Below are 12,250 nucleotides of genomic sequence, written 5' to 3'. Positions count from 1 at the left end.
TTTCATTCAGAAATGGGATTTTTTTTAATATTTTTTGGTGAATATGAATATGTACTATATATGTTTTTTTAATAACAGTTTTTTACATTTTAAATATTTGATCTAAACTGCTTTCATATTTAAATAACTATTAATCCAATTCATAGTTAATATTACATACATTACATAAGTTAAATAAGAATAATAAGAAATAGTTACAAATTATTAAAATGTGGATGAATATAATAAAATAAAATAATACAATAAAACGATAATAAATATAATAATAAATATATAATTATAATAAAACACACACACACGCACACACATTTCCTTTTATATATGGTATTATTTAATAAGATTTTTTACATAATTTTAGGTGAATATGAATAAGTATGTATGATTGTGTTATTAAAATTTAATTTCTTTTTTTTACATTTTAAAATGTATTCATGTATTATGAATATGTGTGTGTGTTTATTTAAACCACTACATTATTATTTAATAGTTTTTTTATTTTTTTTTTTAACATTTTAAATATTTGTTCTAAATTGTTACCATTAGATAGCTATTAATAAAATGAATAGTTAATTTTAAATAAATTATATAAGAAATAATAATTAAACATTTCTAAAATATGTGATTGTGTGTATATGTATTAATTGTTTTTTATATTTAAAGAAGTAAAAAAAGTGTTACATTTTTAATATTTGATTTAAATTGTTACATTATTAAAATAACTGTAATAAATAAATGTAAATTAAATATTAATTGAAACATTCAAATAGTTTTTTATACAAAATGTTATATGTATATATATATATATATATATATATATATATATATATATATATATATATATATATATATATATATATATTTAGCACTTTGGGATTGTTTTTAACTATGAAAAGGGCTTTACAAATAAAATATATTATTATTATTATTATTATTATTATTATATATATATATATAATACACACACACACACACACACACACACGTAATATTCAATATTGTTTTTTGTTTTCTTCCTGTTACAGGCTGTAAAGTTGACAAGTTTGACCTGAAAGTAGAAGCTGTAAACACACACCGGGACAGACCAATCGTAAGCAAACATATACGATTTATATCAGATTGTTGCTGTTTATTAAAGCAACATCATCTTTCTCATCTTTAATCAGATAATTTTGTTTATTTCTTGAACATCGTTTGGTTTTACCATCACTTCATACAAGTTTTTTGTTGTGCTGAATGATTCCACATGTTTTTGTTGTTATTTTTGGAATCATATCCGCCAATGATCGAGCGGTCTTTCCAACACAAACACTGCTTCAGTAAATCAGCAGCTGAAGGAGCCTCAAACAAGAATAACCTCTTGAACTGTTCCTCTAACGGAAAACTAAAGGCTGACTGTTAGTGCAGTCTGCAGCGTTGACTCATGAACTGTGGTGTGTTTTGTAGTGCAGATTGACACCCTCACAGTGAGTCTGAAAAACACAGACCACAGGTCTGCACTCAGAGTCAATACAGCACTGAGGTTCTCTCTATTTCTGGCTTCTGGCTTGTTTTTGTTCATATTTTGTTGTGATGAGATCATGTCATCTCTTTCACTGTAATTATGGGCGGGAGCATCTGGCACAGATGCCATCAAACGCTTTGGAACTAAAAGAGTTAGATGTAATATGTTAACATACTGTGATGTTCTCCAGTCCACCCAGAGGATTTGTAGCTGAACCTCAAGAAGAGCATCCAAGAACATCATTCTGTCTGGATATGATTTTTTTTAATGTTTTAACTATTTTATCGAATTTCTTTCTGTGTTAAAGTAACTATTAATAATACAAATATGAATTAAATAAGAATAAAAAAGATAAAGACAAATAAAAATGTGTATATTTGATTTTGTTTACTATTTTATTATTTGCATTATTAAAATAGCTATTAATACAATTGAATTTAAATAATACAAATTTTGGCATATTTATATCTGATGTTTTATAACATATTAAACACTTTAAATAAGATTAAATAATGTAGCAAAATTTGTTTTGATAATTTGCTATGAATTTTTATTAATTCAATTATTATTTTATTTATTTAAAATTTAATTCTGTACTTATAGCTGTACTTGAATCTTTAATAGTACTGAAAACAAGCTTTTTTTCCCTCAAATTTTTTTTTTTTTTTTTTGTGTAATGTCTTTTTTTTTGTGAGATGCTCAAATTTGTTATTCAGAAATGATCATTGTCAAAACCATGTGTTTTATTATATGACCTTCCACATTTATACAACGCCTTAATTTCTCATGCAGAGATGTTAGCCAATAACAACAGATGTCATTTACACATTAAAAAGTCTAAGAGGTGCAATAGCAGAACCAGCCGCTTTAATTCTGTGTCAATATTGTATGACAGAAGCCTTGACTCATTTTGGCCCTTTACAGCCTTTGTCACAGTGTTCAGTCTACTTTGTGTTATCAGGGAAGCAGCAGACAAGAAGTGCCGCCCACTCTCCTGAGGAGAAACAGCTTTACGCCCCTGTCTAGTCAGGATCAAGTCAAGCGGCCCCGCCTCTTCAGCGCTGGCAACCCGCCCCGGATAGCGAGCATTCCTGCCTTATCCATCAAACGACTCCATGAGGCGCAGGAGAGAGAGGAACCAAACAAGAATCAGGTTAGTTTGTCCCTGTGTGTAAATGAGGACTTCTGGCCCTCCTGAACATAGTAAAATATAATTACATCCGACTAGTAAGTTGCTTAAAACACATACTAAACTGTGCCTGGGTTTCTTTTTTAATTAATTGGTTGTTTGATGAGTAGGTTTAGTGGTTGTGTGTGTGTGTGAGTGAGTGTGTGATAGGTAGGTTTAGTGGTTGTGTGTGTGTGTGATGGGTAGGTTATGGGGTAGGGGTTGTGTGTGTAGGTTTGTGTTTGATGGGTAGGTGTAGATATAGGAGTTGTGTCTCTGTGCATATATATGTGTGGGTGTGTGTTTGTTTTTATTTATTTATTTATTCCCATAATTACAAATGGGTAGGAATTATGTGTTTAATATGTATTTGTGTACTTGGAGCATCAGTTAGTTCGCTGAGCTACATGCTAATGTCAGAATCAACCTCCTCAAGTGGAGAGTCTCTCAAGCCCTAACAAAGTAATCCTGTGTGCTCTGTCTTACAGGATGTTCTGAACTGCTTCAGACCGGCAGACTCCATCCAGGAGTGAGAACACAAACCACAAGTTGTGTGACTGTCACAAATTAAACCAATTCCAAAGTTTTCTCCAGACATTATTCAACTGTTTCTGACACCCACTCAAATTCAGCTGCATAAACACTGCTTTATGTAACAAGCGTCACCTCCATCCGTCTATCCTTCTCAACCTGCACCTTGCCCACTAGCGCCTGCAAGTACGGTAAAACAACAGTTATTGATCGAAATACTCAACAATTAATGTAAGGAACATTCACGCACCTTTGAACTGACTGACAGCCAATTAGAACACAGATTGTGTGGGCGTGTCTTGTGCCAGTTAACCTGATTGGCCCTTGAGGGTCAGAAGCACTTCCTGAAACGGATCTATAAGGAAACATTCAAGCACTCTCTTTTTGTTGTCGTAGTCTTCTTAATGCCTAAATAACGACTGGCCACATTTGACTGGATAATCGTGTAAATATTTGGCATAATATTAGCTGTCAATTATTCTTGCTGTCGTTGTTTTCTCATATAGACTGTGATGTTGTGCAGAATGTTTTATTGAATATATATTGAATGTGAAACGAGGACGGGTTTGTGAAATCTGTTCCGCTGGTTTTTCTCCCATCAGACTCTACAATTTTGGAAAGGAACATCAGAGTATTGATTTTAATAGATAAGCTGATTGTTTTAGTTGCTATAACCGATATGCATGAAAAACTTCATTCAGTCTTGAACGAATGTGTCCTTTCATACGCACAGAATCGGTAAATATGGAGTTTTCTCGCGTTTTTACTTTTTTAAATGTATTCTGTAAGAACATTTAAAACTACTGAGAATATGGCATGTCATACTGTATTAGTTTTTATGTATTTTTTTGTTTTTTTGTTAATGTTTAGATTGCCATTTGTTATGAAAAGATATTTATACATGCTTATATTTTGGAAGGATGTTCTTAAGTGGCAGTGTAAAATATTTGATAATTATTATGTTTTATAATTTGAGTTTACTTGTATAATAGGATGCACAAAGAATGTTCTTAAAGTGCTTAGTGCTTGTTGAATGTTATGATGGCCTGTTAAGATTATATTCCACTAGTTGCTTCTTGCAGCTTCTTCATTATTCATGATTGGATATTATCAGATTTGCAAGTGCCTTTGCTTCACAGCCAAAGTGTAACCACTCAAAGTCTAAAAACAACAGATCTGCTGATTCTTAGACCCAGAAAGACGCATTAACCTCACAGCCGAGTCCTTTATTTTAATAATGTAATATAAAATAACTTTTGTGTTCTTGTTTCATTGACATCATCAGTGTGTTAGCATTACAATATCAGTGGTGTCTAACTGTCATGCTAACTTTTGTGATTTAATAAACCAGTCTGTGATGCAAGTACATCTTTTTGGCCTTTAAATACATTAGCAATCAAAATGGAATATTGCAGTAATCATACATGTATTATTTATTTTATATCATTTACATTACATAATCTTTGGTGAATTTATAAAAAAAAAAAAAAAAAAGTTTGCTCTGCATAATGGCTGCCAATCTTCGTTTATATCTGTCATTTAAATGTATTTGCAAACAAAATGTCCACTATTGCAGTAATCATAGATGCTTTATTTAGTTGCTAGCAGCCAAATCACCCTTTAGCCCAAGACTGGTTTCCCACTGAAGCTAAGCAGGGCTGAGCCTGGTCAGTACCTGGATGGGAGACCAACTGGGAAAACCAGGTTGCTGCTGGTAGAGGTGTTAGTGAGGCCAGCAGGGGGCGCTCACCCTGTGGTCTGTGTGGGTCCTAACACCCCAGTGTAGTGATGGGGACACTATACTGACAAAGAGCACCGTCTTTCGGATGAGACGTTAAACTGAGGTCCCGACTCTCTGTGGTCGTTAAAAATCCCAGGATGTCCTTCGATAAAGAGTAGGGGTGTAACCCCGGCATCCTGGCCAAATTTGCCCATTGGCCCCTGTCCATCATGGCCTCCTAATAATCCCCTTATCCTGATTGGCTTCATCACTCGGTCTCCTCTCAACCATAAGCTGGTGTGTGGTGGGCGTTCTGGTGCAATATGGCTGCCGTCGCATCATCCAGGTGGATGCTGCACATTGGTGGTGGCTGAGGAGATCCCCCCTTCCATGTAAAAGCGCTTTGAGTGCCTAGAAAAGCGCTATATAAATGTAACGAATTATTATTATTATTATAAGCAGGGCTGAGCCTGGTCAGTACCTGGATGGGAGACCTCCTGGGAAAACGCCTCGGTTACGTATGGTAACCCTCATTCCCTGAAAGAGGGAACAGAGAAGTACGTCCGAATTCGTTGGTGATGTCCGATGTACATCAAACTTGACCAACTGAAAGGGAACTAGGATGCTGCTGTTAGTGAGGCCAGCAGGGGCTGTTCACCCTGTGGTCTGTGTGTGTCCCAACACCCCACTATAGTGATGGGGACACTATAATCTAACAAGCACCGTCCTTCGGATGAGACGTTAAACTGAGGTCCTGTCTCTGAGTAGGGGTGTAACCTCGACATCATGGCCAAATTTGCCTATTGTCCTCTGTCCGTCGTGGCCATTCGGGAAGACCGCTGTCCACCAGCTTCTTTGTTGAAGACTTGGAATTAAGCTTTTCTTTGAGAAAAGAACAAAGAGCGGCACTGAAGTCATTCTTAAAAAGGCATGATGTGTTCAGAGTTTTGCCGACCGGATACGGCGAATGTTTAATCTATCAACTAGCTCCACTTCACGTTGCTCTGGTTGGTTGTAGCGCTATCCTATCGCGTGCAAAGGGAGTTTGAAAGACAACCGTTTATCCCGCCCCTCAGATTGAGCCCTGTCAATGCTGAGTTCCCAGACCAAACATCTTAATGTGGGTCTGGCTTGTCAGGCTAGAGATATATAAATGTAACAGATTCTTCTTATAAGTTTACATGCTTTTTCAAGTTTAGCCACCTTTATTTCTATAGTGCTTAATAACTGTGTAAAGTTAATTAGTGAAAAGCAACAGTCCTAGCACTGAGCCTTGCGGTACTCCTTTACTGAACTTGTGATTGGTGTGACATCTCTTCGTTTACTGCTACAAACTGATAACGGTCAGATAAGTATGATTTAAACCATAGCAATGCAATTCCACTAATGCCAACATAATTTTCTATTACATATTTTTCTTGATGTTGCCGATCATAATTTTTCTGTCATTTTAAATATATTAGCAATCAAAATGTGCAATATTGCAGTAATCATACATGCAATGTTTAGTTTGCATGCTTTGCCAATTTAAGCCATCTTTATTTATGCAATACAGATAGTTTTTGAATCTTTACTGTGATAAACTGGAAAGTAATGATTCAGTGATGCAAACAAAGTTAAATTGTGCTTTAATGCAGCTCTTAAAAGATAATAGTATCCTTGTTTAGCTTCTCTGTATCACTTCAGTATTGATTCATTTTGGTTCAGTTACAGTTAGATATTATTCTAGGCCACTATGAGTGGAGGTTTTTGGTCCAATATATAAAACCTCTAGAACCACTATTTTCATAATTTCATAGTAAGAAATTACTAGTTATTTATAACTCACCTCACTGAGCTCTGGATTGAAGCTTGCCGTCGACACGCACCCAGCGGAACTCCGCAGCTTGAGGACGCCGGACTCTTCACCTTCAGCCTGCCTTCCAGCTGCGCCATCCGGCATATATCCTATTATACCAATCCGTGTGTTACACACTCACAAAAGAGCCGAGACGTTGTTGCAAATGTCTCCTTCCTGCGCCTCGTGTAGAGGTCTTCTCCCGGACGAGGATCGGCACATTATCTGGGTCTCATGTCTTGGATGAGACCACGCGTAGGCCGCACTCACCCTGGGCGGCTGCCTGGAGTGTGATGAAATGGTGCTGCAGACCCTGCTGGCTCGGCTCGCCAGTTTAGACTTGTATCCTGTCCCTTGCACCCAGCCTCTCAAGCCGCAAAAGAAGAAACGCTGTGACCAGAGGCCTCCGGAGCACTCTGACGAGGACACGCCGGCCATTTCCACGCGTGATTCATCATCGCCTGTCATGTTTACCGAAGAACAGCACAGCTCCCATCGCCTGGCGGCTGCTACTGTCTCCTTCGGCAGACCAGAAGAGGAGGAGGATGACAGCCTTTCGCTTGCTGCATCTGAAAGCGGGTGGTCGGACAAAGTCTCGGAGCACGCTACTTCGACACGGACTGACAGCAAAACCTCAGTTGATGCTTATGCACCTGCTCACTAAGGCCGTGGACGACCTCGGTATTGACTGGTCTTAACCCCAGGAGCTGAAGAGAAGCAGGCTGGACGAGTGGTTTTTCGAGAACCGCCGCCAACCGACCGTTCAAAAACCCGCTTCTTCTCGGAAGTCCTCGAGGAACTATCCTAGTCGTGGAATGCACCATTTTCATCCCGTGCCAAATACTCTTTTTCTCCCGCGCTCTCTGTGGTCGATGGCGCTCGGAAAAAGGATATCACGCTCTTCCTCCTCTCGATGAAGCCATCGCTGCACATCTTTGCCTGCCCTCCACTAGAGGATGGCAGGCAAAAGCTTTACACCCATCTAAGGCATGCCGCAAAACTTCCAGCCTCGCCGGTCAAGCATACGCCTCCGCCGGCCGGGCTGCCTCAGCACTACACTCTATGGCAGTGCTTCAGGTCTTCAAGGCCAAACTCCATTCCGAACTGGCCCTATGCGCGACCAAGGCCAATGCTCAGGCGATTGGAAGATGCATGGCCAACTTGACGGTATTGGAGCGCCATCTGTGGCTCAACCTTACCTAAATGAAAGACTCGGACAAAACCGCTTTCCAGGACGCGCCCATGTCGCCTTCAGGATTATTCGGTACCTCTGTGGTAAGGTTCACAGAACGCTTAACTGAGGCGTAGAAGGCCTCACAGGCAATGCAACTTTTCCTGCCTAAGCATTCCAGCTCCTCCGCTAGCCGTCACGCTAAAGCTGGACCAGGCCAGTCCACCAGGGCAGCTCCCCGGCCTCACACGGCAACTGATAAGCGCCACTTTAACACCACCGTTGGGGCACCGTGTCCCTGTTACCCAGCGACTCGCCCCACAAATTAATTCAGCCCCTGGCTTTGAAGGCCGAGGCCTGGCAGGCCATTTCCAGCATTTCAAAATGGGTGAACACAACAGAACAAGGTTACTCGCTACAGTTTGCTCGCAGACCACCGCGCTTTCGTGCCGTGACAGAGACAACAGTAAGAAGTGACACAAGTCACATGCTTCAAACCGAAATATCGAAACTGTTAATGAAAGGGGTGGTGGAAGCCGTTCACCCCTCACAAAGCGAGTCAGGCTTTTACAGTCGCTACTTCCTTGTACCGAAAAAAGACAGTGGTCTCAGGCCCATTCTGCGTCTCAGACATCTGAACAAGGCCATTATTAAGCGCCCTTTCAAAATGTTAAAAAAGAAACAAATCCTCGCACACATTCGCCCGGGAGATTGGTTTTTCACTGTAGATCTAGAGGATGCCTATTTCCACATACAAATAGCCCCCCACCACAGGCCATTCTTGAGATTCGGCTTCAAGGCGAATTTACCAATACAGGGTGCTACCCTTTGGTCTTTCTCTGGCTCCCCGCACGTTTACGAAGTGCATGGAAGCACCGCTAACCCCGCTGAGGCTTCGGGGATTGAGAATTCTCAACTCTCTCGACGACTGGCTTGTAAAAGCTCAGTTGGAGATAGTTATTGAACCACAGATCTTGGCTTCTCAACCATTTGAAATGTTTGGGCCTCAGAAACATTGTGGAAAAGAGCTCATTGTCTCCCACACAGAACGTTTAGTTTCTGGGAAAAGTGTTAGACTCTCTACAGATGGACGTGCGGCTGACATCACAGCGCGCGCTCTCTGTTCAGAACCAAGCGGTTTCCCTCAGGTCCAGTGTACACACTCCTCTCAAACACTTTCAGAGGAGGTTGGGACTCATGGCCTTGGCGGCGCCAGTCCTCAGACTAGGTCTGTTACACATGCGCCCTCTCCAACGCTGGCTGAATTGCCGTGTTCCAGCTCTCGCCTGGCTCTCGGGCCGATTACAAATTGAGGTAGACCACAGCTGTGTTTTGACTCTGGCCCCTTGGAAAAATCCCGCCTGGTATCAGACGGGCAGAGTTTGGGCACTGTTACGAAGTGGAAAGTTATCTCAACAGATGCATCCAACCTAGGTTGGGGTCAGACAGTCTCCGGTCTCTGGTCAGACTCGGAAAAGAGCCTTCACATAAACTGTCTAGAGATGAAAGCGGTCATGCTATCGCTAAGAGCTTTCCTCCATACATAAAGCACCACCATGTCCTGATCCGAACAGACAGCAGGTCAATGGTAGCCTATATAAATCGCCAAGGCGGCTTAAGGTCCGTCAGCCTGCACACGATGGCGGAAAAAGTCTTGATATGGGCGGAGCACAACCTGAGCTTTCTGAGAGCAACTCATGTGCCAGGCATTCTGAATCTGGGTCCGGACATGCTGTCCAGGGGCAAAGTGTCCCCAGCAGATGGGTGAAGAGACCACCCACAAAGATTCAGACAATTTGGGGCATGTTTGGAAAGGCAAAATTTTATCTTTTAGCCTCACAAGACAATGCTCAATGCCTATTATATTTCTCCAAACACAAGGATGTGTTGAACCACAAATGGCCCAATCTTCCCCTTTATCCCTTTCCCCCAATCTCAATGTTGCCTCAGGTCATAGAGAGGATCAGGGAGAGCAAATGTGCTGTGCTTTTAATACCCCCGCTCTGGAGAAATCAACCAAGGTTCTCGCTGCTAAGTCAGATAAAGCCCGGTGGGCAAACCCGCTGAGGAGAAACCTACTCATGCAGGCGAAACGGCAGATCTGGCATCCCCGTCCCAATCTATGGCTGCTTCATGTCTGGCCCATCAACGGGTACATGAGAACCTCTCTGAAAGTGTATTAAACAACATTTCTGAAGCTAGAGCTCCCGCGACAAGACTGTTCTATTCAGGCAAATGGTCAGTCTTTTCGGACTGGTGTAAAGCATGAAGCCTGAACCCACATAATTGGGAGGTGTCAGAAGTGCTCATTTTTTTCACAAGAGCTACTGGACGCGGGTCGTTCCCCCTCCACGCTCAAAGTCTATGTGGCCACTATAGCAGCGCACCACACTCAAGTGAATGGACTGTCACTAGAGAAGAACGATCTTATCGTGCGCTTCCTCAAAGGGGCTAGAAGGCTGCACCCACCTCACCCCCCTTCAGTCCCTATATGGGACCTGTCCATGGTCCTGGAATCTATGAAGGGTCAACATTCGAGCCTCTGCATTCAGTGAGGTTAAAGCTCCTATCCCTCAAGACCGCTTTTCTGCTAGCGATCGCATCAGTTAAGCGAGTGGGCGACCTGCAAGCGCTCTCAGTGACCGCCTCTTGTCTGCAATTTGGGCCAAATGACTCTAAAGTTGTCCTCAAACCAAGACATGGATATGTACCTAAGGTGCTCTCAACTCCGTTCAGAGCACGGGTCATTTCACTTTTAGCACTCTCATCATCGTTAGATGAGGAAGATGCTAATTTGCTCTGTCCTGTCAGAGGGCTGAGAATTTACATAGAGCGTTCCTCTGCTTTCAGGCAAACTGAACAGCTCTTTGTGTGCTTTGGCGGCCGCACCCGTGGGTGCATGGTTACAAAGCAGACCGTGTCACGATGGATGGTGGATGCTATTTCGCTGGCTTACGAGTCTAGAAATCTCAGCTGCCCTATAGGCATCAAAGCCCATTCTACTAGAGGAATGGCCTCGTCATGGGTTTGGTCTACTGGCATTTCACTGGAATATCTGTGCGGCGGCAGGCTGGGCCTCTCCATCCACTTTTATCAGGTTTTATAATCTAGATGTCCCTGCCTTACAGGCTGGGCTTCATGCCGTGTAATGCATATTAACCCCTAATGGCCCGATAATCTGGTCTGGCTTAAATAATTAGTCATAAACACACTTCTCACGTGACTTGACTTATCTGGTCGTTCAATATTCTTTGTCCTGACCCTATCTGGCCTATCTATATTATATATAATATACTTAGGTCGGCCTGAGTATGTTGTCTCCAGGCTATCAGAGCCGTTAAGCGAGCACGGCGTTTTGCATTGGTTCCCCTAGCGTTTAGCAAAATGCAATACGAGAGTACTCTCAAAAGGGAACGCTTGGGTTACTTACGTATCCTCGGTTCCCTGAGAAGAGGGAACGAGTTTTGCGTTTGCTTGCCGAGCTTCACTTGCTCAGGGAGTCGCTTCAGTCAATTAACCTGACGAACCTGGCGAGACGGTGTTTTATACCCCTTGCTATGCAAATTCTGCTGCCTCCTGTGGCGGGATTATTAGAGGGACCTGATTGGTCCTCCCCGCCTTGTGGTCTAGCCATAGGTTGCCTGCAGTTACAGCAACACAGCCAATCAGCACGCAGCTGCTACCTGGTGAGAGCTGTGCAGCTGCACTGTGTTTTACATGTTATTTTTAGGATAAAAATTTGCTTCAAAATGCGCCATTGACTAATGCAGTATTTTTTGTTATTTAAAGGCAGTGTTAACATGGATATTGACGTGCAGCAGCACTAAAACATGCCAAATATTGTGAGTATTGTTGAGTGTAAAGAGCTTTGGGTATACAGTAGTACATATGAAGGCGCTATATAAATGCCTCATTCATTCATTCAAATTTAAAATACAAGGATTACAATGTAAATTATTATTATTGTGTTCGTAAAGATAAAAATGACTACGTGTCAATATAATAGTCATTGCATGAATCTGAATTACCTGTTTGAAGTAATGATGAATGACATTGGCTGCTTATTTAACTATTCGTGACATGCATTTAAACTGACTCGTCAGGTTGAAGGTGTCTATATTCCAATGGGATTTAAAGGGGGGAAGAAACTCTAATTGATTTATTGCATGTTTCACACAAAACACACACACACGACTCATTAAGAGAATAGCTACAACACTTCTGAAAACACACCTGGCATGGCAACCTTTTTTTAAATGTTAAACTAGCAAAAGTGGATTTGGACATGCCCTAATACACCTGTGCCTTGTGCTTCAGACCAT

At 41.4% G+C, this 12,250-nt stretch overlaps 1 protein-coding gene across 1 annotated transcript in view; it reads left to right on the top strand.

The window, feature by feature from the left end:
* Positions 1-4,557, top strand: part of pfkfb2a (6-phosphofructo-2-kinase/fructose-2,6-biphosphatase 2a) — a 33,474-nt gene extending 28,917 nt beyond the window's left edge. The window contains exons 14-16 of the mRNA XM_067445550.1: positions 1,023-1,087; positions 2,463-2,654; positions 3,158-4,557. Coding sequence (XP_067301651.1) covers positions 1,023-1,087; positions 2,463-2,654; positions 3,158-3,202 — 302 coding nt within the window. The 3' untranslated portion in view covers positions 3,203-4,557. The remainder of the gene's footprint in view (positions 1-1,022; positions 1,088-2,462; positions 2,655-3,157) is intronic.
* Positions 4,558-12,250: the final 7,693 nt, after the last annotated feature.

This window comes from Pseudorasbora parva, chromosome 6 (assembly GCF_024679245.1).
Source record: "Pseudorasbora parva isolate DD20220531a chromosome 6, ASM2467924v1, whole genome shotgun sequence".
Taxonomy (NCBI): Eukaryota; Metazoa; Chordata; class Actinopteri; order Cypriniformes; family Gobionidae; genus Pseudorasbora; species Pseudorasbora parva.
This window is presented reverse-complemented; position numbering and strand designations above follow the sequence as displayed.